The following is a 26,947-nucleotide window of genomic DNA, read 5'->3' on the forward strand; positions in this document are numbered from 1 at the left end:
ATTCAGGTTTCTTATGAGCTGTGTACACACACACACACACACACACACACACGTGGACTCTGAGACTTCCCAATTTGAATCTCCTCTGGTGCTGCTCCATTTTCAAGATTTCTGGAGACCCCTTCTGCCCCCAGCGTGCAATAAATCCAAAGATTTCTAGATTGTTTCTAACACGAACGGCGCATCCCAGCGGAAACTGTAGGGATCTTGTTGAGCGCGTTACCGGGGTGCGGGGGTGGGGACGGGTTCGCACAGCGCTGGAGCAACGCCTGGTCCAGGAAGGGGCCCTTCTCGCGGCAGGTGGATCGCGGCTAACACTCGCCTCCCATCAGGAGCCGCCCTGTCCCCACTGGTTATGCCAAGCAAAGAAGAGAAAGGCTTTTATATTTTCGAGTACAACGTAGAGCTCCCATATAGGTTGTGTTGGAACGGCGGGCCTTGGGATGCAGGGGCGCTCTCTGGGCATGGGTCTTTGTTTGGGCACAGCGACCCTCTCACACGCGCTCGCAAAGTCTGTTCCGTACACACGGTTCCACCGTCAGACACCCGGAGGGCTTAGATTTTTGTCCAGACGCGGGTGGAGTGGCAGTGGGCTTTGACGCCACGCATCCCCCCACCCCGGCCGGCCCGGAGGGAAGTTCGCCCAGCACTCCTTGCCCACACCTGCCATAGGCAGCGATGGCTTGAGTCTGCGGACTGGCCTCCTGTCTGGTGGCAGATTTAAAACCCGATTCTGCCACTGCCTCGCAACAATGCAGCAGTTAAAAGGTACTCGGGGATACCCACGCTATCCTCTCCTCCCAGGAAAACAAGAAAGAAAAAGAAAGCTATTTAAGTGTGTGTGTGAGTGCGGGGAGGGGGGCGGGAGGAAGTGGTCTGCGCCGTCTCGGGCGCCCCTGTGGAGAGCCTGGTTTCGGAGAAACAGCTGTGGAGGAACCCGCAGCCGGCTTTAGGCGGGCAGGGATTGGCTGGTCCCTCGTGGGCCAACCTGCCCGGGGCTTCTGGATGCCCCAGTGTGTGCCACGGTGTCCCGCGGCTCCCAAAACGTCGGGCTCACGGCCCTCTTTCCGGGACCACGCGGGTGGGTAAAAGGGAGCGTGAACTGGGATCCACGGGAGATCCGCGACCACTACGTCTGAGATGCGAGAGCGCCTTGTTATCAAATACCTAGCCCAGCCCGTGGCCCCCAGAAAGGCTAAAGCCCGCCGTTGTGCTCAGGGATGAGTCGCGGGCACCCACCCCAAGCGTTGTCGGATGGGCGTAGCTGTCCGTCCCTGGCCAAAGAGCTGAGAAGCTGAATCCAGGCGGCCTGTCGGCTCCTGGCTGCTGAAACTGACCCAGATGGGGTGGGGTGAGGGGTCGGGAAGAGAGCGGAGGAGGCTGGGTGTGGGGAGCCGCGCGTGGGGGAGGTCCCTGCGGTGGGACTGATGAGCTGCGGGGACCGGCCGGGACGGCCAAGTGCGCGGGCGGGTAAAAGGACTCTGTCCAGGGTGCCCCGAGAGACGTACCGGGATTCGGGGTGGAAAGGGAAAGCCAGGGATTTCGGGGTCGCTGCTCCCGGTCTGTCCCTGGTCGACCCCCCGCCAAGTGTGTGGAGAAGCCAGGGGGGCGGCCGGCAGCGCCCGGCCCCACGTGCCGCCGCCAATCCCACGCGCTTGTCGCGGGGCGGGGAGGTGCGCAGGCGCCCCCAGCCCGCCGCTCCCCCGGCCCACGCACCGCCGTGGAGCCGCGATGGTGGCATGGGGAGGAGGGGCGGATAAGAGGGGAGGGCGGCACCGTGGCCCGGACCGGCATCCCGGAGCGGCCAATCTCACCGCACACACCCCCTCCTCGCCGGCGCCGGAACCTGGCAGGAGTCCCCCGCCTCCCCCTCTCCGACTGCGAGGGGCACACCGGGTGGAGAGTGGGTAAATCAGTAGCCGGAGGCCCGGCTGCCCGGTTCTCCCTCCACTTTCCAGCGGCCTGACCGAGCCTTGGGGCGACGCGGCCCCTGGGGAACCTGAGACCAGGTAACAACGGCCCTCGCCCCGTCCCGGGTCTGGCTTTCACCCGGGGAGCGCTTGTCCGCCCGGGTTTGCGTGCGGGATTCCTCCTCGAAGGTTACTTGCCACCCCCAGCCCCTAGCACAGGCCAGAGTAGGAGAGATGCCCCGGGCCCCGGCTCCGACCCCGTGGCAAAGGCCGCGCCCCAGCGCAGAACGCTTCCCGAAGTGCTGCGCTCCCGGCGCGCAGCCCCGGAGCGCAGAGAGCCCAGGAACGATCGGGAGGGGAAGGCGGGGATGCGGTGGGTGCGCAGTAACTGCCTTAGCCCAGTTTCCCGCAGGAGCTGCCGCCCATTCACCGTCTATGCAGGCACCAGCTGGCGGCAGCATCTTTTAGGTACAGCTCCAGGAAGGCAAAGGCTAGCTGCGGGGCCCGGAGCCCAGGGCGCGCCGCGGGGCTCTCGCTCCCGCAACCCCCTCCCCCTCCCCCGCTGCGCCCAAGCCTCAAGATGCTCCCAGCTTTATGAGGTTCAGTTACCGCGGAGTCCTCCATTAACACCTGCTCCGGTTACTGAGAGGCTGGAAGGGCCGAACACAGCCTCAGAGTCTGTCTGCGGGCACCGGCCGGTGCCTGTGCCCTCTGCCCACTCCCCTCTTCTCCCCCTCCCCATCTGGAAGCATAAACGGAGAATAAAAGACAGGTGGAGGAAAGTGAGGGTCAGAGGTGAGGGGTACAGGTCCTTTCCGACCTAGAAGGCGGGGAGGGAGGGGAGAGGATGAATTTTCATCCAACGGTTTGTTTTATTTTATTTGGGTTAACAGAAAAACCCTCGGCAAGAACGCGGGGACCGCCTGGCCCTCACCGCCGACCATCGCCTGCCGCCCTCCCTGTCTCCCTCCCTCGCGCAGGACCGAATTCTTGGGAGGTAACACCTGACGTCTGGACCTCAAGGTAATTTCCCGATGGGGGTCGCCTGGTCAGAGCAGCCCGCTGCCCCGAGTGCGTCGGGGCGGCTAGGACCCCCAGGGGCGTCCCGAGGAAGGCTCGGCGGGGCTGACAGTCGGGGGCCTGCCTGAGGTGTGCGCGGGACCCGGCGGATGGGAGGAGGCGCCTGGGGAGCTCGGGGCCTGCGCCCGGCTGACACGCGGCTTTTCTCTGCCAGCATCACGGCGCGACCGGCTCCGCGGCTCCAAGGATGCTGAACGGCACCGCTCTCGAAGCAGGTGAGTGAGACGCCAGCTTCCTTCTCCTTGGCTCTGCCCCTGTCCTGGGCCGGCGCGCGCGCGTGTGTCTGCACTCGCGTGTGCGCGCCTCCGCCAGCCGCTACCAAGAGTGGGGTGTGTTGGTCTTAAAAATTAAACCGCGCGTCGTAGGTCACAAAATACAGTCTTATTCAGGGTTCTTGACAAGCAGAATTCCTATAACGCGCGTTTGTTCTCTTTTCGCCTTTCCCTCGGGATGCGGGGGTCTCCGGCGGCGCGGGACGGAGGTCAAGGTGCCACCGCGCCTCCAGCAGTCGGCGTGCGGAGCGCACTCCTGACCCTTGGCCGGGCGCCGCGGGAGCCCCTGGCCGGAAGTGATGGGTGGGAGGGGGCCTGAGAAGACCCTATTTCTCCCCCAGGCAGGCAAGGCTCAGCTGCAAACTGGTTTCACCTACATTTTTGTTGTTGCGCGTCAAATCAACGGACGCCCCGCGGGACTTCTCCCTTGCTTCCTGGGGGGCAAAGGGCGTGGCGCAGCGAATCTCAGGTCAAGGGGCTTCAGATTTCAGAAACGCTGTGTTCTAGACTCGGCTGCACTGCATTGGGAGAAGAACCTAGGGGCCCAGGAGGACGGAGTTTGCTGGGCGTGAGCAACCCGCGGGAGGCTTTGCGGGCTAGCAGGGCTTGAGTGCGCGCGCCTGGAGCGCGCAGGAGCGCCGGGCCGGAGCCGGTCGTCCCCTCCAGGCAGTCGAGCTACCCCGGCCCGCAGCTCCGCTGTCTGGAGAGAGGCTCTCACAGTAGAACTTGATCAGTGTTGCGTCCGGGCGGCCGGCCGCGCCAGTCCGGACCCGCCAACCTCAGTGTTGGAGAATCGTTTGCTCCACAGTCAGAAGACCTCTCCTGGCCTAGACGGTCGCCTCCCGCGCAGTGCAACAGGGATATCCAGGGCAGGGTTGCGCAGCAGTGAGCGCAGTTCCCAACCCCAAGACGACGCTGACTTCCCCTAGGGCCTTGGGGTGCTCCCCAAAGTGTTCCAAGAGTTGCATCTTTCAGTCCAGATGGGGCTCTGGAGCCAGTTCATAGTGTCTAGAGGAAAGGGGAACCTTCCTTCCACAGTATCCTGGCCTCCAAAATTCACGTCTGAGGAGACCTTGAGTCACTCTGCTGTCCAAGGTGTGCAAGTTTGCTGGCTTAGTTCCCCCTCCCTGGGAGAAGGCTCCAGTTCGACTCATTTCCCCTCTTCTGCCCTCTGGACAATTCACTGGGCCCGGAGCCCTTTGTCCAGGTGGGAGCTGGGAACAAGAATGCCGCAGCCTCGTTCATCCTCATGGAGATGCCAGGATCCTGAATGCCGTGGAAGCTCCTCTGCCCCGCGGAGCCCAGACGTTGGGTGTTTCCTGAAGGTGACAACAGTAGCCCTAGAAGTGCTGGCAGGACTGAAAGTACAGAGAGCTGATGGGCTTTCTGTACCCGATTGTGAGGGAGGGCAGTGTGGGGCTGAGCATCTGCCCCACCGCTCAGAAGCGAGCTCTGAAGTCATAGAGGAAGCTGAGATCCTATCCTGGGAGGCACTCCCAGGAGCCCAGTGCACCTGTCCCATGGGTGGGTGGGTGTCTCTGTGTGTATGTAAAGCAAGGAGTCCAACTTTTATGAGAACACTTGCTGGCCATTCAGCCTGGAGCTGGGGGAAGGGGGAGCACTTCCTGTCGGCAAACCCTGGCCTCAGCCCCTCCTGGGGAGAGGTGAAAAAAGGCAGCTACAAAGGTGCTCTTTTTATTTAAAATGCTTGTCATCCTTTGAGAGCCAGGAATAGGAGCAGGGAGCAAGTCCTAGGCAATCTCTCAAAAAGCTTAGGACAGTAATTCTGGGGGCATCCCTGCACTCCTCATGGGCTCCCTCCAAAGGCTGAGCAGGTGGGGAGCTGTAACAAGGACCCCCCAAACTCCAGCAGCCCTCCCCTCCACCCACCAGCCCCAGCCTTCTGCAGACTTCCTGCATTTGCTGGGAAGGAGGAATCCTGGCAGTTTGCTTCTTTATGGGAAGTTGCAAATCTCCCTGGGTGCGGGAACTTACAACCCAAGTTTTATAAGAAAGAGTGGTCATGGCTAAGATTCAGCTTGGGGAGCTGAGTGCCCTGCCCTGCATGTACCTGACAGATGATGAACAAAATCTGTGTAGAATGGATGAATGAATGATTGCATGGATGAGTGAAGGGAGGACTCCTTTGCTTGGCTTCCCTGGAGACTGCTCCCAAAGTTCTGGCTTTTTCCTGGAGTTTAACAACTTTCCCTTCATCTTCGACATTTCATCTCTGGCAAGAAGGGCAGGGTGTGCTTGGGTTGTTTTTACTTATTTATTTTGTAAAATGGTTCTTGCAGAGCAGCACCAACATCCAACATCCACCAAACTTGATCCCATTTAAGGAGGAGGGGAGGGTTTGGCTCCAAAACGTGACAACCTGGGAGGATGTCCTGGGTTTATCCAAGGACGTTCCTCTCCTACGGCCCTGCTGCTGGGTCTCCTGCTCCCGGACTGGGTGGTTCGGTGGCTGTTTGGTAGGAAGGCAACCCGCCCTCTTTGTGCGGGAACCTGCTGTCTGCGAAAGGGCCCCTGAGCCCAGCTCCCCGCCTGGCCCAGCCCTTCCAGTGCGCACGTGGGTCTGAAAAGCGCACTGACTTCCATCCAAAGGGGCTAATTACATTACTCACGGTAAATAGCCGCCCCGCTGTCAGGTGGGGCCGCCCAAGTGAGGAGGGGGCTGTCTCCAGCTTAGTTCACTCCATTGGCTTCATTTTTGTGTGAAATTGTGTTTTATGAGCTGTATTCTGGCACCCGGAGGACCTTAACAGCGTCCAGTCTGCAAATAACATTATTTTTGACCCTGAGAAAAAAGGAGGGGAAACAGCGGAGGCTTGGGTTTCCTGGAAGAGGCGGCTGGAGCGGAGCAGCAGGCGAGGCTTTGGGGCGGGAAGTCGGGCTGCTGCGCCCGGACGGCCTCCCCGCTTGCGGCGCTCCGGCGTCTCCTCCCCACCTCGCTCCCCTCGCTTCCCTCTTTTCTTTCCTTCCTTTCCGCTCCCTCCTTCTCCTCCTCGGGCATCTCCGGAGATTTTGGCCGCTGCTCCTCGTCGGGCTCCCCCGGGTGGAGGGGAGCGGGTCTGCGGCCGTGCCGCCTCTCCGGAGAGCATCCAGGACCAGCCAGGACCTGAGCCCCGCTATTCCCGGGAAAGCGTGCGGGGAGGCGCGGGGAGCAGGGGCCCGCCAGAGCGGGGAGCGGCCAGGCGAACTCCCGTCTCGGGTTCTGGCGGGGTTGGCTCCCTCTGCTGCGCCGCGCTCCGGGACCCCGGGGGGCGTCGGGCCGTTTGAATGAATCCACAATATCGGGGTATTGTAGACACTTTAATGGGGCCGGGGAGGGGCTGCCGCTCGCGGGAATAGAGGGCGACAGAACAATCCCGGCTCTTGTGAGGAGAGGGTCTGCCGTGGGGCTCGTCAGTTCTCACCTTCCTCGCCTCCTCGGCCAGGAGCCCGTTTCACGCGCCGCGCAGTGTGCGGTGCGCCCCGCGGTGCGGGAACAGCTCCCGGGAGCCCACGCGGGCGAGTTCCCAATGGGACACTAGGGTCCCCAGCACTTTGCGCCAAAACCTGGGTCAGAGGGGAAAAACCACCCCAAGGTCAAGGTCCAGTTGCATACCCACGTGTGCAAGTCCACGTCCTGTTGCCTACCCTCTAACTTTTCAAAGAAAGTCTTTTTTTTTTCCCCTTTCCCTAAACCAACCTCCCGACACGCGGCTTCGGAGGACTCTGCAGCGCCTGGTAGGGTCTGGGGTCCTCCGGAGGGGGGAGGCGAGGAAATGAACTGTCAGACAGCTGCTTTTGACAAGCGACCGGGGAAGAGGTGGGGAAGACGGGAGCCGGCATTATCTCCCACTGCACGGCGGAGCTTGAATGCCAGCCCTGGGTTTGTGTATCTGGGGTGGTGGTCCGTAGGGCTGGGGCAATGGGGGTCTATAAAGGGGAAATCCCAAAGTTCGGGGCCGCTAATTCCGCGTGCCTGAGCTGGGGTCTGAGCTTGAACTCGGATCAAACAGGCCTCGTGGGCAGGGCGGGGACAGTAAGGGCTCCTTTCCCCTCTTTCAAACACGGCTACTCTGGGAACTCTTGCAAGGACGTGTGGTGGTGTGTGTGTGTGTGTGTGTGTGTGCGCGCGCGCGCGCCTTGCGAGGAAGTAAATGCGCCCCCCCCCCGTCTCTCCCCCACCCCTTTGTAATGTTTGTCCCCGCTTGCCCATCACCAGGGGGTTGAGAGGAGTATGACAGGTCTTTGTTGTCTGGATAAAAATCCGTGGCAGCTCCAGGGAGAGAACTCCTCCTACTAAATTATCAAAAATGGGCTGGCTTTAGTCTCTTAACAAATTGGACACAGCTCGGGCAGGAGCAGTCCCCAACCCAACCTACCGGCACTGGGAACTTTCCACGCAGCCAGGGACCGCTGAAAACAGCACTTCTTCCTCCCTCTTTGTATTCAAAACTATTTTCTCTCCGCACCAGATTTTGTCCCCCCCCCCCCACGCTGCAGTTGTTTCCCATTAGTAACTCGATCTCCGCGAGCAGTGAGATTCGCTCTCTTCGCCTGCTTTCCCCGCCGCCCGTGTTTGTTTGTTTTTTGCACATCTCCTTCTGGGAGCTGGGGTCTTTCCCCCACCAAGCAGACCGATTTCCACTCCGTCTGCCTCTTTCTTCTGCCCTCGCTCCCTCGTGCTCTCCTCGGTCCCCGAGCGCCTCTGCGCTCCTCCCGCGCGCGCGCGCGCGCGCAGCCCTCGGCGGTCCCGGCTGCTGCTTCCCTCGGATGAGCTGAGAGCCGCGGGCGAGTGTATATGGAAATAGTGGGCTGCCGAGCAGAAGACAACTCGTGTCCTTTCCGCCCCCCAGCCATGCTCTTCCACGGGATCTCTGGAGGCCACATCCAAGGCATCATGGAGGAGATGGAACGCAGATCCAAGACCGAGGCACGCCTGGCCAAAGGCGCCCAGCTCAACGGCCGCGACGCGGTAAGCACGGGCCCCGCCGCCCCGGCTGCCGGGCGCCCCTGCGCACCGCGCGCTCAGCCGAGCGTCGGCGCCGTGGCCTGCCGCAGAGGGGGATGGCGGCTTGCAGGGTCGTCCGTCCATTAGGGCTGGCGGGAGAGTTTCCGCAGCCCGTCTGGGTCCGCGGAGCTAAGAAATGGTCGCCTTTCCATCTTGGAAAGTCTCCGCTTCCGAGGCCCCCTCCCCCTCGCCCCCAAGTTCTCTGCCCTCTGTCGCCCCGTTTCCCAAGCGAGGAGGACCAGCCGGGGGTGGGAGGAGGGAGGCGTCCTCTCTGGCAGACCCCAGGTGCCCGTGTCCCGGCAGCGTGGGCCGCGGCACGCTTCCTCGGCGAGGACCGCAGCCCCAGGCGCACGCCGGGCGCGGGCGTAGGAGGACGGCGCGCCGTGGAGGCAGGCAGGCAGGCGGGCGCAGCAGAGCCGGAGCCCAGGTGGCCTTAGCCTCGCGGCCCGACGACAGCACCTTGGAGCGGCCCCGGATGCGGCTGGGCCACCTCCAGCTCTCTGCGCGCGCAGGGCTCTGCACCCCGAGATCCGAGATTTTTCAGGCTCCTGGGCGTCCTAGCTCAGTCCCCTTGGACTTCGTTCAGCCCCCCGGGACGAGGCGGGTGTTCTGTGTAGCGGGAAATCAAACAAAAAAATGAGGAGGAACGCGGCGCCCGGTCCAAAGCCAAAAACCTTTGTAGTCCTGAAACGAGGTAACCAACGAACGCTGCGCCTCCTATTCGTAATACTAAAAGTCGCATCCTCTTAAGAGCGCCCTTTGGTAAATCTAAGTGAGTCCCTTAACTACTTACGAGCCAGCCGGGAGGGCGAAGACCGCTCAGGTCTCCGGAAATGAAGTCGGCCAAACAGAGCTGAGCAGATCTTTGGTCTCGCGCCGGGAATTGCAGCTCAAACCCAGCCTGGAGGCTGTTCCAGGTTCTGGGTCCCGCCGGGTAAGCGAGGGCGGTGGATGTGTGTCCACGTTGGCAACAGTAATTCAGGGCAGGTCCCGGTCGGAGCAAAAGGCAAAGCCGGAGTTTTCCAGGCCTGCGAGAGAGTTTCCTCTGATAGTCCAACAAGCTTGCAGCTGGTTCCCGGGGGAAGGCCCGGCGAATACGTTCTTTTTCTCTTTTGTGGTTATCCTGCTTAGAAACAAACAAACAAAAAGCAGAAACCCAAACCCGAGTTTCACGGAGGGTCTGGGTTCGGTCAAGGTGACGCTGACCATCCAAGGTTTGTCAGTGGGCACCCAGGCGGGAAGTGGCACTTGGGCATTAAAGAGATGCTTGTTCTGGCCAAAGATCTCCTGATGTGATGGTGCCAGAGGGGACCGGACAGCGGCACTTCGCTGGGAGCAGCTACTTCACCCCCTCGCGGGAAACAGAACCAAGAGCTCCGAGAATTAGGGAACAGCACGATATAGCCACATATTGCTCTATCTCCACCCGAACAATGGAGAACATAGGCAAATAAGCTCTTCCTTTGTGTTTGACTTCAGTGTTGCTTATGAGTTTAGAGAAATAACAATTATAATATTGTTGGTTTGTTTCTGCATAAAAAACAGTCTGGACAAATCCAGATTTATTGTCCTCTTCTCCAATCATATTTTCCGTTATTTTATTTTCTATGAGTGGAAAGCCACAATTTTTTTTAAGCTGCTAATTATTCTGATCCGGGAACACTCACCAAACAGTGGACAATTCGCGGCTGTTCTTTCCTAAGCCAAGCTCAGGATGGGCAGGGTGATTTTGGGTTCCTAGTCTGGGCAGACGTCAAATGAAGGGAGTGGGCCTCAAAGGGAGAAACTGGCCAGCTTTCTCCTGGCGTCTGCCTCTGCTCTGTTTGCCTTCCTCCCCATCCCCGCCGCTCCGCGTGCGCCCCGGGCTGGGCGGCCCCGGGGGTGAGAATCCCGCGTGGTGCGGCCGCGCCGCGCTATTGCTCAGCCGGACCGTGTGCTTGCCTTCCAGGGCATGCCCCCGCTCAGCCCCGAGAAGCCCGCTCTGTGCGCCGGCTGCGGGGGCAAGATCTCCGACAGGTATTACCTGCTGGCGGTGGACAAGCAGTGGCACCTCAGGTGCCTCAAGTGCTGTGAATGTAAGCTGGCCCTGGAGTCCGAGCTCACCTGCTTCGCCAAGGACGGCAGCATTTACTGCAAGGAGGATTATTACAGGTACCTCCCCCTCCCGACCCCTGCACGCCCTCCTCACGCCTTCTCGGGACACCCTGCGCGCCACGTGCGTGAGCTCAGAGGCCCCTCGCGGTCCTCTGCTTTCGCCCCTTCGGGTTGCGAGTATCCTCCCCGACGCCGGGGAAGTCCACTGCTTGTCTCTTCAAGTTGCAGCCCGGGAAGGGCGCTGGGAGGAGCGGCAGCGGCCCCCAGGCCTGCCGCGCTCCTGGTGGGTGCCTGGCGCTGCGGGCACCTCGCCGTCGGTTGGCAGAACCTGGGGTGGTCGGGGAAGAGGAAGTGGACCTATCGGTTCACGGAGACAAGAGTCAGTCTCTCTCTCTCTCTCTCTCTCTCTCTCTCTCTCGTTTTTTTTTTTTCCGCTTACTACGAATTGGGCAAGCCCCCGCGCCTTGGAGCTGAACCCGAGGTGCGGGCAGCAGCAACCGCGTTAGGATTCACGGGTGGTGGTGGCCGGCCTGATGCGGTCAGGTAGAACCGCAGCACAGGGCAACCGCAGCCGCGGGCGCGCTGATTGATTCTCCCTGATTATGTGTCTGGGGTGGCAAAGGACAGGATCGTGTGCGGGTGACCCAGCTCCGCTCCCGGCCAAAGCACCAGAGGTGGCTGAAATCCAGAGCGACGGTTCTTCGGCAAAAGCTTGGGGCCCTGTCTGTCTGTCTGTCTGAGTTCAACTGCGCCCGCGGCACCTTCCTGCATCCAGGGAATATTTTGCAACTGATGAAGCGTGCTTGCCTGGCATCACAGTTTAATATTCTTTCGCTAGCGTTTCGAGGAGGATAGCGCAGGCTTTGTGGTTTGCTTTAAACACACACACACACACAATCTTCACTTGACATGAAAGCAAACTGGGGCTTTTACCCAGCTCCTCCGACTTTATAAGGATTCCTTGTCTTGTTCACCAGGTCAGTGAACCCAGAGAAATAATGTCTAAGCGGGACCCCTACCCACCTCCCAGATCAACTCCCGGCTTCGTAGGCAGGCGGGAGAGATGGCCTGCCTCGAATCACCCAGAGCCCTGACTCGTTTGTTTCCTTCCAGAAGGTTCTCTGTGCAGAGATGTGCCCGCTGCCACCTTGGCATCTCGGCCTCCGAGATGGTCATGCGCGCCCGAGACTCCGTCTACCACCTGAGCTGCTTCACCTGCTCCACCTGCAACAAGACTCTGACTACGGGCGACCATTTCGGCATGAAGGACAGCCTGGTGTACTGCCGCGCCCACTTCGAGACCCTCTTGCAAGGGGAGTACCCGCCGCAGCTGAGCTACACGGAGCTGGCGGCCAAGAGCGGCGGCTTGGCCCTTCCCTACTTCAACGGCACGGGCACGGTGCAGAAGGGGCGGCCCCGGAAGCGGAAGAGCCCCGCACTGGGAGTGGACATCGTCAATTACAACTCAGGTGGGCCCCTACCCGCGCTCGCTCGGGGAACTCCACAGAGCTCCCTCGCCGGCCAAGGTCTAGTTGCCCACCGTGCCCCCGTGCGCGCCCCAACTCCTTCTCGCTCTGAGAGGAAGGGGAGGAGAAGGGAGAGGCAGCGCGCTGGGGATGTGGTGATTTCTCCCAAACAGGCAGAGCCAAATCCTGGTTGCCCATTAGTTAATGAGCCCATTAGTTTCTGGCTCCCAGTTGGAGCAAAACAGCCCCAGGGCAGTTCCTTTGTGGAAGCCAAATTATAGATCCTGGAGGAGGTTTTCCTAAATCCTAAAGGGGGGGAAAAAATCTTCAGAGCCCAACCCAGGCCTGTGTTAAGGGGGCAGAGGCTGTGGTCCCCAGCCCGAAGTTAATCAGGAACACAGTTGGCAGGAGTGTTGAACCACCCCAGCCCTGATCTTGGCCATCAGCAGCTGCTCGGAGGGAGTCCCTCTCCACAGCTGAGCAGGCCTGTGCCTTCCCCAGGTCACCCCCGGCTCACTGCCTGCATGCTAGACCATCCCGATGTCCAGGACTTGGTGGCCTGACCAGTTCTCTAGGTCAGGCCTGCTGAGGACCCCAGCTTAGCGGAATCTCAGGCTGCTCCTTTGTCTTCCAGCAGCCTTCTCTGGTCATTGAAAACACACGCAGGCAACAAGCCGAGTGCACAGCCTTTGTGCTTGTTTTTGGGGACATACCCAGCATTTATCAGTTTCCCACTGCATCCTGCGTGCGGATGGTCACGAGTCTTGTCAAGGGTACCCTTCTTGGGAGCCCCAGCTGCTGCGAATAAGGGTCGCAGAAAGCCTTGGCTAACTTTTGGTGTCCCTGCGGACCTGAGCTGCACCAGAGGTGCCTGGGAATCTCAGCAAGCAGGAAACTCAGGCTAGGGAAACCATTCCATTGGAAAGGATTTGGGGGACCTTGAGTTGTTAGCAGGAGCACTCAAGATACCCCACCAAACCATGGTCATCCCCAGAGCATGCATCTTGCCTCTTTTTCCCTTCCAGTCCCCAGAGCCCATTATATGGGTAACAGGAGAGACACAGTGTCTAATAAGTGAGATGATTTGCCCAAGGTTGCAAGACTGGTGGGAATATGGGAACTAAGAGGTGTACTTTGAGGGTTTTCAGGGGTAGAAAAGGCAGGATGAGGGGTTCTCTCCTAGGCTTGTGTTTCTCTTTCTAACTGCAGAGGACAAATCAGTGCTGGGCAAGTCATCCCATGGTTGCAGAGAGAATGGGGGCTACAGTACCCAGCAACAACCACACTTGTGCCTAGGGAACTCCTGCCAGGGTCGCTGGAGGAAGGGAAAGGGCTGGGCTGCTCTGTCCACACCCCACCAGGGCTGGCTGTGTGAGGGTGGTGGTGCAGCCCTGGGTTTCGCCGACCCTCTGCAGCAGCCAGTCCTCATGCTCGCCCCTGCTGTGTTGGGCCAGGGGCTCTGGTTAGGGGCCACTGTGCCCAGCATGCTTATTTCATCTCCTTTGATGCGTGGTCCCCCGGTGGGGCAGGCAGGGCACTAATTGTTCTTTATTAATAGAAGATGACATTGGAATCTTGAGCCATTTACCAAGGCCCTAATGCTCTAATTAGAGAGAGGGAGGGAGAGAGAGAGAGACCAACCCACTCAGACCTAAGTAGGGAGTCCTTTGGGAAAAGGGAGTCTCTCAGCCCCAGTGACATCTTAGAAAGGTGAGGTTTCTAACCAAATGGTGGTGAGCCTGGCATTTCCCTTATTTACTTAATCTAATTAGCTAAATTTGCTTTTGCCTGGGGTTTTATTTTATGTTGGAAAGATGTTTAGGAACAGTAGAATTTAACTTCTCAGAAGAAAACTGGAGTACAAATCTATTTCTTACAAAGAGCCATTTAGGTCTTTAGTTTGCAAATTAGTCTTGCTACAAGTTGTTGAGAAAGTTGGTGTGGCCCTCCCCAGGACAGAGGGAAAAGTTGCCGAGACCACTCCCCAGTGAAGAGCGTGTACGGCACACTGCCACTGACAGGTGGCAACTGGGTCCCTTCATTTACATCCACGCCCTCCTTTCTGGAGGTCTGAGTACACTGTAGATAGTTTTTTAAGATCAGAGGAAAGAATCTAGAGGCCTTGGATTCAAGATGCCTAAGTAGAAATCAACCCACAGTTTTAAAGAAAAGGGCTTAAGAATTCAATGCCAATTTGTTACAAAAGTAGGGAAAGAAAAACCCTTTGGTAGATTAAAAACATGTTAAATGTAGAAAATAAAATGGACCCACAGTTTAAGTCATCCTTTTAGCCCTCTTTGGATTGTATGTTGCCATTTCCACTTAAATGTCAATGAATCTCCTAAGGGTAATGTTGATACTAGACAAAATGTAATTTGCATGGTGATACGTTTTCAGAAACACGCACACAAAGCATGTTTGTAGATTCAGAGACTCAGAGAAGACGTGAAATTTGGCAAATGCTGGTTAGTGCTTGGCATAAGGCAAATGCTTTTTAATGAGAATGTTCCTAATTTACTTTATACCTCTTTGTGCAAATTAATCAGGCAGATGTTTTAGAAAGAGGCATGGAAAGTTTCTCTGGAATGCTGGACTGAAATAACACCCTTCCGGGGGAGAAGAAAATGCTAATATGGGTTAGGCACTGCCTATCTGGGTAACTTAGCATTAATCGAGCAACTAAATTTTTGGGACTTCTCAGAATCTTCTTTCCTTGGGGTCCCTTTTCCTTTGCAAACGTCTAAGGTTCCCGTTGGTTGTTAAATTAGCCTGGCACTGACCCCTAGTGGTCTCCCAGGGATCGGTTAATTCTCAGAAGCTCACACACCTTCACAACAGAAACTCACTTTAAGAGAGGGGACTGGGACAAATGCAATTTATATAAAATAAATAAAATATATAGATAGTCTCATTGATGTGAGCTGTGTCCTTACAAGTGTGTGTTTCAAACAGTTTTAAGAGAGTTATCATCTTGTCTCATATTTTGGGGGATAGGAGGAGCCTCTAAAATTTCAGAAATAAATTATGGAGAAACACAATCATTTGTAAGCTTACAAAATGCATTTATACATAAATCATTCAGGATACTGCAGTGAGTTACTCAGTAGAAGAAATACATTTCTCTATTAAGTTGCATAATGTAAATAACAGTCAAAGGAAAGTCATGGAGAGTGGTATCTGTTTAATAAAGCCCTTCTATGTTCTTACACACCCAATTGTGTATTCTGTGTGGAAACAGCCCTATATGATGTAATGCACTCAACTGCTTGGGTGAGTTTTAAAATCAACAATAATGGATAGAGTACATGTTCAGGGAGGCAATTACATCGTCTTACTACAATTATTTTTCATAAACTTCATTTCAAAGATGCATGATTTTATGGTTAGCTTGAGAGTCATATTCATTTCTGAGTCTTATCATGGGGGGTGGGATTCTGAGGGCATTATTTAAACACTAAGTGAAATCCTTTGTCCCAAGTATAATACTCAATTTGATGTATTGTTCAGGAAAGTTACATGTTATGCACATACAATGGGAATGAAATGTCAGTTGAAAAAGCTTCCTGTGACTAGCATGTGTTTCTCTGACCATTTTGTTGTGGTTGCGTTTATAATTTAGAAGTGAAATGGAGCTCAGTTTGCAGGAGATAAGTGCAGTGTTATGGTGGGTCGTGAGGTGCTGTTTTTATACATTTGAGGATACGGAAGTGCAATTCTGTAGAGTATTTGAACTTGCCATCTGCCCACTGGGTTGAAATAGGATGAAATGTAAGTATCTCTGGGTGTAGCTTGCCATTTCTGGTGGGTTTACAAAGCCTGTGTTCAACATCTGAATGTGTATGCCTGACTTGGCTTCTCTTTAGAGATGACTTGATTTTGAACCAATAATCATTTGTAATTTTATCGATGAACAAATGGTTCAAAATCTTGACTGGAGTCTGTGGAGCTCCTGGTCCTGTGTTTGACCCGGGGGATCTCAAGGTGAGTGTGATACATGCTTTTCCCTTGGCTAAGACCACCTGCTCCCTTGCCAGGTGTGTCTTTCAACTTGTGTATCTCACAGAAATACAAACCAAGGAGACCTTAGTTCATGCTTAGTTTCATTACATTGGGGAGAATTTAATGTTAAATGAATTTTGTGACCTCTTATAAAACTTTTTGTGGTTCTGTACATACACGACTTACTGAATGTATATGTGCATTTTCTGGGTATTTTTAAAATGATAATTCCAACCACTGCATAGCAAGCAGATAGCATTTAATTAAACAGGATGGAAGAGGCAAATTAAGAAATGTCTCATTTTTCTCAAGATTCAGTTTTCTTTCCCCACTGTGTGGCCTGATCAGGCTGATTTTAGATAATGCACTATAATGCTCGGTGATCAGATATGAATATATGTCAGATAAATATCTGAAGTAAGGATTTCAAGAAAAAAATGCCACGTACTTTAATTGGTGAGGTTGGCTGAATCAGTAAATAGCAAAAGGTTTTCACTTTGTAATCACATTTCCTATGCAGAGCCAGCAGGTTATTGGAAATGACCTTTTAAATGTGCAGCTTTATTTCCTGGGGAGAAGGACTTTCTAGCTGGTTTCAAAGGCTGACTTGTTTTCCTCTTGGTGCCAAGGAGGGCTTTGCCAGGGGAGAGAAGATGCCAGTCTCTGTCTGCCAGGCCAGCTAGCGGTACACACACACACACACACACACACACGCATCCCACTCACACACATCCAGAGCAACAGGGCCTGGGTTGAGCCCAGGTAGCAGCACTGTTGGGGCTGTGGGAAGAGTGAAGAGAAGTCTGAGATCACGCTCCTTCAGAACATGTAGAAGAATAACTCCAAGGAAAACTGTTCTCTTCCTGGTACATCTCTATGTTAACCAATGCTGGTTAAAGGCCCGCACAAATAGTATTCTTATGATTACATCAGACATGTGTGTTCCAGTCCTATTCCAGACAGGTTCTAACTCCTTTCCTGATGGAGAGGCCTCTAGGAATATGAGAAAAGGCTAGGAACTGGAATGGACAGAGATTTTTTTTTTCTTAGTTGATGGTCTCTCAGAAACTTCTAGACTTGAGAGAGCTGAAATCCTTACTTGCCATATAGCTCATGACAAGAAGCAGTGCCTTTAGCGGGTTTTGTCTCCTCTCACAAAATAAGGCAAGATATAGGGTCTCAAAAACCTCTGTGAGTCTGGCGTGGGGTGCTGACGCACATGAACTCATTATGAGAGGGGCTTCTTCGGTTCACTCTTGGAGGTCTCTCCCATGCCCACTTCCACCCCTTAGGGTTTAATTCACCTCCCAAGTCTTCTAGAAGAAAGAGAGGCTTTATGTAACATGCTTCCATTACTTAGACCTTGGTCAAGTGCACTTTCACAGCCTCCTTTGGCTGGCTTTAGCCATGAACTTCCTTCTGTCTGTCTAGATACCTCTCATGATTGGGTTGACAGCCACTGTCACCGTCACTTTGTTGCCATGGCAGCCTGTGCGTTTCCACTGAGCAGTTGTGTGTTGACTGTTACCGCGACAGGTTGTAACGAGAATGAGGCAGACCACTTGGACCGGGACCAGCAGCCTTACCCGCCCTCTCAGAAGACCAAGCGCATGAGGACCTCCTTTAAGCACCACCAGCTTCGCACCATGAAATCCTACTTTGCCATCAACCACAACCCGGACGCCAAGGACCTCAAGCAGCTTGCCCAGAAAACAGGCCTCACCAAAAGAGTCTTGCAGGTAAGACACCTCCATCGTTGGCTGTACACACACGGCCCCCTCTTCCCTGGTCAGATGAGATTTCCTGTACTGCTTCTTTCTAGCTTCTAGCCGTTATCTCCCTAAAGGGTGCACAGGCACTTCCTGGAGGGTGCTTAAGGAGAGACCCACGATGCGTTTTGCTGTTTTGTTTTGTTTTGTTTTTTGAAACACAGCCGCCTTCTCTGTACACATGGGGAGGTGGGTCCCCCACAGTCAGCACAGCTTGCCTCACTGTTGTGCAAATGCACAACAGTGTTCTTTGCACAGCTGGGGCTGTGGCGATTCCTGTTCACTTTAGGCTTAGTGCACACACTGCTGAGGGACCTGCTGGCACTGTCTTACTTCCGCAAGTTCTTTGCAGCCTCACTCAACATACTGTGGACTTCCAAATTCAGGCAGATCTTTTTCTCCCTAAGTACCCCCAAAAGCCAAAAATAGGGTTAGTGTCTCAGCCACCAAGGAGAGTAAGTATTTCTCTTTCTTCACAAACCCTAGATAGAAACTGGATCCTGGGAGTGATTGTTGCTGTCCAGTTGTTCCTCTAAACTCCTTAGACTAGCAAAATGCAGCTAAGGCAGGTGCAATTGTGAGGCAGCCGTGACCTCCCTCAGCACTCCTTGACAAAAGGCAGGTGTTTCTGCCTGCCCTGCTGTTTGGGACAGGGGTGCTCATTCGGTATTAGTGACTTACTTCCTGGTGCTTTCCTGGCCTGCCCCTCCCCCATTCTCTAGGAGAACAGGTGAGGAATCAGGGCACCTTCTCCCCTCTTCTCCCCCTGTGCCTCCCTCTCCCCTGTGCGTCCACTTCAGGATCAACAGAACCAAGTGGCACTTGTCAGTCCTGGGGGGACAGTGCAGTTGACAATCGACCTGTAGTATTACTGAGGTTACTGGGTTTTAACAGAAAGGGCAAAAAAAGTCCTTTTGCTCGCAAGAAAAGGAAAGCATTTATAGTTAAATGGAAACACATATTTAAAAAAAAACACTTTAAAACAAGGGAGAGAGAAAAAAAAAGAAATACAAAAATCAACATCGGTAAAGAAATCAATTGGGATTGGTTTGCAGGTTTGGTTCCAAAACGCACGAGCCAAATTCAGAAGGAACCTTTTGCGGCAGGAGAATGGGGGTGTTGATAAAGCTGATGGCCCGTCGCTTCCGGCCCCGCCCTCAGCAGACAGCGGCGCTCTCACTCCACCCGGCACTGCGACCACTTTAACAGACCTGACCAATCCCACTATCACTGTAGTGACCTCCGTGACCTCTAACATGGACAGCCACGAGTCTGGAAGCCCCTCACAAACTACCTTAACGAACCTTTTCTAACATTGGTTTTTTTATTTTTTCATTCTTCCTCTTCTTTTTATTACTATTCTAATTATTATTATTTTATTATTTACAAGACTTTTTTTTTTTCCCTCCTTCTTCTAACCCGCAAGATATTTGGGGAATAAAAATAACAGCTTGGTGTGTAGCATCTGCAGCCACTTGGCAAATGAGTTTACAGTACTGTCTCCTTTAAGTGAACATATTTTGTCTACAAAGTGTATTTGGAATATATTTTTTTCTTTGATTCATTAGGTCTTTCAGTAGGTAAGGGGAGTTTTCGAATCATTCTAAGAAGTGCCTCTTAAAATTGTATGTTTCTTATTTCCAGAATCTCAAAGAAAAAAAATGAGAATGGTATTATGACGGGCAAATAATCATACTCCCGCATCAATGATTAGGGTTATACTGAGTCAAAGAATGAAATTTCACTTCTGAAATTTGCAGTTGTATATGTGATTGTGGAATTTTGAAAACTTCACATTTAAAAAAATTTTACAACTGAAAAATTGTATTCAATATTCCTATTTCTTACCTGAAGTGTTAATTCAAATGAGGACTATGATTAAACCAAGTTATCACCTGTAGCAATTTTAAGTAGTAATTAGGTGGGAATCTACTCCAGGAATGTGACTTTTCCTTCTCTTTTCAACATGTAAAAATTACTTAAACACCCTGTGTTTCCATGGAAATTTCACATTAAATTTGAAATTCTACGCTTTTAACTTCGTAAAGCTAAAAAGAACAAACAAAACAAAACAAAACAAAATTCCAAAAAACTCTGAAACCATTCCTTCTAAATTACTTTTTCTGGGGGAAATGGAAATAAGCAAAACATAATTTTTTAAGAAGTCAAAATTGGTATAATTTAATCAAAAGCTATATTAATTGGCTTCAGCTGTACCATAATATTGTCTCTGGCATTTTATATAAATAATGTTTAAAGAATCCAACTTGGTAGACTAACGTCAACAATGAGAAATTTTTGGCTTTGTTTCACTTTATTTTATTTGGGCACAGGTTGACTTATGTGTTGAGAAAAACTTTTCCTATGTTAGGTATTGGAAGTTATTCATCCTGAAGCAGATAAACTCAAAAGCCTAGTGGATGCTGATCTGAATCTATTTCCTAGTTTACAGTAGCATTTTTTCTTTTCTTTTAATTTAAGCTAAAATCTTATTGGTCTGGGCAGTGGTGAATGTTCATCTATATGCTTCTGTTGTAGTTAAATACCAATTAGATGTGGATTTCCTAAAAAAAAAATAAAAATAAAAAAGAAGTCAAGATATACGTCTTGCTTTAGTGGATTGTTAAGAATAACTTTGCACATAGTATCCACTTTTTGGACCCCTTAAATCTTCTCCGGTGGTCTAAGTGGCTATTTAACAGATTTTCAAGGTGTCCTTCTGGTTGTATAAATGTGTGGTTACATATTGACAGTTCACTGCCCACATTAAAGTGCATTATTGTAACTTTTGCTCAGGGTCTTTAGAAAATTAGCACAGAAAGTAGCTTATTTTTTAAAAAAAAGATGATGGAAGAGATGTTAACACTGTAACAGAAGAAGGGTGTGATTGCCATTATATATTTAGCAAGTGTGGTTATCATCTTCTATGGAGCTTAAATCTTGACTTTTCATATTTCTATTACATTTTGGGCATTTACCACTAACCAGACCAAACAACCTTGGTAAAGCTGAGATCTTATTAATACACTTTTACAGGTAAAATATTGATACTTATAAATTTTGTTCTTTGACAGAACAATATATGGTACTATAGATCTACTTTATTAAGTAGACTGATTATAACTCAGTTCTCCTATGTGCCTTATGATATAACTTGGAAGTAAGTTTGTGAAAAATCAGGATATATGTGTTGTTTGTTAAATTAACTGTTTTAAGCCCTTTTGACACCTCACTAGTTTTGTACTGTTTTACCTCTTATTTCTGAAACTCTTTTTATGGTGTATCCTGTTAGAGGGGGCAAACATGTCATAGAAAGCAGTTGTGCACTCTTTCAAATATAGTGGATAAATTCAATAATCTTATATATTGAGCTTCGTGTTTATAGTACAGTAAGTGGTCTAGCAAAATTGTCCATGTTTCTTTGTTTATTGATAAATGCATTGTATAGAAACTATTTCCCCTAAATATTTATGGACCAAACAGTTGTGATATATCCTATTAAATTTGTGTGAATAAACCATTTTGAATCTAAGGAGTTTTATTTCCCATCAGTTTTATTTAAATTTTACCTGTACTAGTGTGTTTCCAATGTCTGTATGTGAAACCTATTAAAATGGTGGAACAAGATTATTTTAAATATTCAAACATACAAATAGTTTTTAGATGTCCGAACTTCTGATTCATATTAAATGCACACACCGTTGCATATGCAGTATAATTCAACCTAGAAGTACCTTGAAATATATTTGCTGATAATAAACGTAATGCCCCACTGATTTGACTCAGTCCCATCTTTAGAATAAAAAATAAATTAGCAGAGAAAGTAGTTGCATGAAAAGAAAGCTTAAATATGATTAAGATTTAATGCCAGGTCTATTGAGCACAAATGGATATTTGTAAATCTAAATAGAATTGCAGACCCCTGAAAGCCAAGTTGCTCTGTAGTTAATAAATTGTCACTATGATTTTTTTCAGGGAGAACAAATCTTGGGGCATTACAGCCAAACATCCCGACGTTTGAAAATTCCCTAAAGTATTAAAAGAAGGGGAAAAGTTTGATCGGAAATCCACTGCAGTGAAGACAAAGACACTATTAGGTTATGATAATCATACATTTAAAAATTTATTGAGCCAAAAAGAGAGAGAGAGAGACAGAGACTTAAGTGTCATTTACTGAATGTTAACAAAACTTCTGTTCTTTACGGTGTCTAACACAAAATGAAGGCTTAAAATCATGTGGCTTAAAATGAAACCAGATAAACCAGGTGCAAACCAGAGCAGCCTGGCAGTAATATGCCCACCCCATATTTGAAGAAAATTATTATTGAAAAAAATCCCACACATTTGTCAAGCACAAATAGTTGTAAAATAAAGTCCAAAAGACGTTCATTTCACTTGCTTGCTAATGTGTATCAGTCCTCTCTGTTCATGGCATTTTACAATTGTAAATTCAAAGAAGAGCTACCACTCATTTACGAGTCTAGGGATCAGACCCCAGTAACTTTAGTATTATTGTTTATTACTTCCTTTTAAAACAGAAATCTGTGCATGCACCCTTAGATCTGTCACCTCTAGTGTACATCTCTGTATGATGACTTATCTTTGCTGTTTCTTGTATGATAAATAGCTTTCATTAATAAACATTTTATTTGGTGCAAACATAGTTAACTTTATGTTAAACATAAGTTAATTTTGAACACTGGCCTTAAGAGGCAGCCCAGCACACTTACAACTTGTTGTGTATTTAGGACAAACTCCAAACAGTATAATGAGGTTACATTCTGGCAGTCTAGGATAAAATTATTTATTTGGTTCTTAACTTTTCATGACTTATTTTCTTTTGTTTCATTCCATTGACATGTACATTAAAAATAAAGAAACAAAGTAAACTGAAATTGTGATGAAAATAAACCTCAGAATAAGCTGTTATGTAAAATTCCAGCAACCTTTTCAAATTATTAGAGTAACATTTATAGATCCTCTGAGTTTACATGTTTGCTATGCAATGAGTGAGTTTATTGAAGTATACAAATATATACTGAGCTATGAAGAGATCCAGTCTTGGCATAGTTCATGGGTCCATACTGCAAACAAAAGAGCAAGTGAAAGCAAAAGAAGTATTTAGGAATGAGGTTTTTTAATTATTAAAGGGACTATTTGAAGAAAGAATTTTTTTTATTCCTAGTTAGCTTTATATCCAAAGCATATGTTAAACAAATTAACATATAAAATACTTTCCAGAAAATTTTTCATAACGATGAAATTTTTATTATATACAAATGAACCGTATGTAAATGATGTAACTTTTATGAGTGACAGACATTAAATATTTCACTTACACGTATTCTCAGAATTTTGAATGTTCTCTTAAATTCTTTCACTTCCTAAATACTTAAGAAAGAAATTTTAAAGAGAGAGCGACTTACTAACAAAAAAAGCAATTGCACGTGACAAGTAGACCAATGGAAAACACGTTGGTCTTGTCAGTAACTTGATGTTTATGCCTCATTGAAACCTCCTCTATGACCATCGCAGTTTAAATAGATTTTCCAATACTTTTCTAGCCAGTTGATTCCAATCTGTATCCTACAGCCTTGCCCTCTTGCCTTGTTCTGTCACCTATGGCAGTTTCATTTAGAAACACTTTGGAACCTCGCCTGGTTTTACAGACCTTTAAATATTTGTCTGGTATGTGAAATGCGGGAAGAGACCAAAGAGGGAAAGAACATAACTGAAATTAGACATCTGAAAAAAATGATACAAATTTGAAACAGGCACTTTTTTTTTTTTTTTTTTGGTTAAAAAAAAAAGAAAGGAAAGGAGCACTAATGAGTGGGAAGAGAAAAAAGTACGAGGTGGAGCGGGGCAGGCCAGCATGCTTGGGCGACTGCACACGTGTTGTTTGGCATGGCCTAGAAGAATTCAGGAAGCAGGGCACCAGACTTTCTTAGCTGCTGCCTCCCTCTGCCTAGGCTCGTCTAACTCGTGGCAAATGGATCTGGGACAGGAACAGCTTTCCTGAGAGTGCCTGTGAGCTTTGGTTAAATAGCCATCTTCATGCGGACTTACATAGTGGGTAGGTTTTTGATACCTCAAAGAAGGATGGAAATCTATCATTAAAGGGACCCAAAGCAAGCATCTTTAAAAGCTTGGTGATTTTTCATTGCCTAGAAAAGAAATTGCTTTATTTAACAAAATCCCAGCAGAACCCACTGTTCATAATTTGAAGTCAAAGCAATTTTTTTTTGTTATCCACACATATAAATAGCATTTTCTGGTGTGGTATACCTGCAAGGGGTGTTGTGGTGGAAAGCCTTAGAAATGGGAACTTTTGGAATGGAAATTTGGAGTCATGTCATTCTAGACTCTTAAAGAGATTATTAGGGATAATATTGCTGTTCCAAAAGAGAAATATAAACACATAATTTTGTATGAAGCTTTGCTATTTAATTTTTAACTATGTCATAAACAAGACTAGCTTTACTTATAGAGAGACTGTGTACTCTCAAGGTGATGAAATACCTTTTACATTTTATGGTCTTTAGACATCACGGTGAAATAAAGACACTAGGACTTAGCAGAAAGTGAAGAATTTTCATTGTATTTCTTTGAAGCCATATATATGGACAAGCTCTGGATTGGCCTTTTTGATCTGTTGTCTATTTTGTAGTAACTAGGACCCAACTCTGAATATTGAAATAAATAAAAATTCTCCCATGTAAAGCCTCAGCCCTTTGCTTTACAGCCCATGTCAAAAGTAAGAAGTGATTTTCTTTGTGATTTGCTTTATTGATTTTAAATGCTTTCATGATCTTTATTCTGCCCTCACAATATTTCTTTCAGAATAATATTATGGTTTACTTTATCTTTAAAAAAATTATGACTCTAAGTTAATGTATTATTTTGAATGCCCTGTGGGGAGGTTTCCTTTTTATCTTGCCTGGTTCCCTAGAAAAAATATACAAAAAAAAGTCAGAACTGTGCATGATATCCAAGGAAAAGTCTCTGAATATAAGTGCAATATTATTGCCACAACTAAATTTCTTTTTAACTGTGTTGCAAAAACAGATATCATTGCATATCGTTCCTCACTTGCAACATTTCCCTGTGAATATTAATATTGTTAGTCCTTCCTTATAATGCATCACGTCGATAAATTTCTCTTCCCTTGGATTAATTTTTGCCTCTTTTGCATTGCATTTTATCTTGTGCTGAAGTGATTAAAAGCAGGCAAGAATGAAGATCCAGGTCCTAGCCATATGTAGAAAGCTGCTGGTGTGCATTTCTGTGTACTTTCCCCTCAACTATTAGAATGTCAGGAACATATTCCTCCCCTTTGGAACTTCCTGTTTACATCTTGCATGATCTTATAAATTATATCTGAAGAGTAACTGGATACCTTTTATGGTTATTTGAAAATAAAATTTGCTACAAATAAGAACTTTCAGCCTCTGTTGCCTCATATTATGCATGAATTATTATTTTTTTCATACCTTTACATTGAACAGAAAATATTAACCTCAGAGGACATTTAAGTTGTTATTTATGACAAATACACAGAGATGAAGGCATCCAAAGGTGAGATTGCATTTACTTGGTCATCCTCATTCTGCTGCTTTTCCTTTTCCAAACATCGTAAAAGACTACCAGTTTTAACTTTGACATTCAAGGATTTCGACAGTTTGCATCACTTACCATAGTGTTTATTATTCAGTAAACTTTAATTCTACGGAATCAATGCCCTTTATGAAATGTGATTTTTGAGAATCACAAAGGTATTTCAGGGCATCACGCAGCTGAAGCTGTTTGGATTCTGCAAGCAAATAGTTTTTTATAAGAGAAATATGATGCAAAACTATTTAAATATAATATTTATAGCATTTTATCTGATTGACCTAGATGCCGTATAGAAATTTTCAAGAACCATAGAAATCCCCCAGATGTTAGGATATCAGTAATTAAGTGGTGGTATTTTCTGTACTATACCTTGAGACAGCTTATTTGACAAATGCATTGACGTAGTTACTTTTCTGTCTGAGTGGGATCTGGGGTGTTCTCCTGGATATTCTGATGACAAAGGGAGATTTCTGTTCCTAAGGACTGGGATACAGTTCTCTGTCCAGTCTTGTTAAATTCAGCATCCCGAGCCTGCGTGTGTCGCGTGTGTTTCCTGATACTCCTGAAATGATCTGTATTAATAACAAGACTAGTGACTTAAATTCGTTTTTAATTAAAAGCAAACAGGCAAATTAATGAAAATCGTTGTCTCCAATTGAGCTACTGTAATAGGCCTGTTTTCATGAGGCTAACCTGAAGCTATACTCCCCAAAGCTTCCCTGTGAATATAAGTGTAACATTTTTCCGTTTGAGTTTCCTATTGTCATTGAACTTGCCTATAACTATGCTTTTCTTTTTTTTTGTACTAGACTTTTGCTGTTTTGAACTTTTCTGTTCAACAAAGACTGACTAAGGCTTACATAAACAATCAAAACTGAAAAGACAATTTTTGTGGGAATGAGTAATTTAATGTACTTTACTGCTAGAAGAGGCGCAGTAGATGGGGCCAGTGCTGTGGCCCTGTACAGCCCCAGCCTGTAGCCCTGCCATCCCATACTGGTGCCAGTTCAAGTTCAAGTCCTGGCTGTTCCACTTCGGATCCGGCTCCTTGGTAATGAGCCTGGGAAAGTAGCGGAGGATGGCCCAAGTCCTTGGGCCCCTGCACCCATGTGTAAGACCTGGAGGAAGCTCCTGGGTCCTGGCTTCAGATTGGCTCAGTTCTGGCCATTGTGGCCATCTGGGGAGTGAACTAGCAGCGGGAGGATCTCTCTCTCTCTCTCTCTCTCCCTCCCTCCTTCTTGCTCTTTCTCTCTCTCTCTCTCTCTCTCTATATATATATATATACCTCTTTCTGTAACTCTTTCAGATAAATAAAATGAATATTCAAAAAAAAAAAAAAAAGAATAGGCACAGTAGGAACAAAACGTTCTTTGGAGAACATTTTGTCTTATATTGAACATAATGAATCTATTAGAGCGGCTGGATCTCAGTGAATTCATTAGTTAGTGAGTGTACATTTATTGACCTACCCATGGACAAGCACACCTATGCTGTGCAAATATTCATGCTACCTAACAGAGCAGGATCCTAGCTTGCAAGGAACATTTTACTACGTATGTGACTTCCGTAGCTTGAGTATCTGTTAAGTGGTGGATTATGAATCATTTGCTGTCAACACTGATACTTTCTGTTTCTCTGGAGTGCCATTTATTGGGACATTTCACCAATGAAAGTTCTCTCCATGGACCTTGGTTTTCTTTTGTCTTAGATCTAGGAAAACCAGAGAACCATTCTC

The 26,947-nt window shown here is 49.1% G+C and overlaps 1 protein-coding gene across 9 annotated transcripts; it reads left to right on the forward strand.

Annotated features, from left to right (window-relative positions):
- Positions 1 to 1,695: 1,695 nt before the first annotated feature.
- LHX9 (LIM homeobox 9) lies at positions 1,696 to 25,022 on the forward strand. Of its 9 annotated transcripts, none has more exons than XM_002717678.6 (8): positions 1,696 to 2,009; positions 2,804 to 2,933; positions 3,145 to 3,205; positions 8,113 to 8,231; positions 10,216 to 10,418; positions 11,475 to 11,830; positions 17,363 to 17,565; positions 18,651 to 21,532. In XM_002717678.6, exons 3-8 carry the CDS (start codon positions 3,178 to 3,180, stop codon positions 18,906 to 18,908), a joined length of 1,167 nt encoding a protein of 388 aa, XP_002717724.1. In that variant the 5' UTR covers positions 1,696 to 2,009; positions 2,804 to 2,933; positions 3,145 to 3,177; the 3' UTR covers positions 18,909 to 21,532. The 9 variants fall into 9 exon arrangements, with proteins under 9 accessions (XP_002717724.1, XP_002717725.1, XP_089168169.1 ...); XM_002717679.6 differs by lacking the exon at positions 18,651 to 21,532 and adding an exon at positions 21,571 to 25,022 and having other exon boundaries at positions 1,709 to 2,009; XM_089312043.1 differs by lacking the exon at positions 1,696 to 2,009 and adding an exon at positions 2,240 to 2,378.
- Positions 25,023 to 26,947: the final 1,925 nt, after the last annotated feature.

The sequence above is a fragment of the Oryctolagus cuniculus genome, chromosome 13 (genome assembly GCF_051225735.1).
Source record: "Oryctolagus cuniculus isolate XC-2025 breed Fujian yellow rabbit chromosome 13, ASM5122573v1, whole genome shotgun sequence".
In the NCBI taxonomy this organism is placed as follows: domain Eukaryota; kingdom Metazoa; phylum Chordata; class Mammalia; order Lagomorpha; family Leporidae; genus Oryctolagus; species Oryctolagus cuniculus.

What these genes read in the sequence shown, in the direction of transcription:
- LHX9 (XM_002717677.6), top strand. Translation starts at nt 8,058, where the DNA reads ATGGAAATAGTGGGCTGCCGAGCAGAAGACAACTCGTGTCCTTTCCGC. An exon ending in AGCTCAACGGCCGCGACGCG is followed by an intron (nt 8,232 to 10,215) that starts GTAAGCACGGGC and finishes CTTGCCTTCCAG; the next exon opens with GGCATGCCCCCGCTCAGCCC. An exon ending in TCACCAAAAGAGTCTTGCAG is followed by an intron (nt 17,566 to 18,650) that starts GTAAGACACCTC and finishes ATTGGTTTGCAG; the next exon opens with GTTTGGTTCCAAAACGCACG.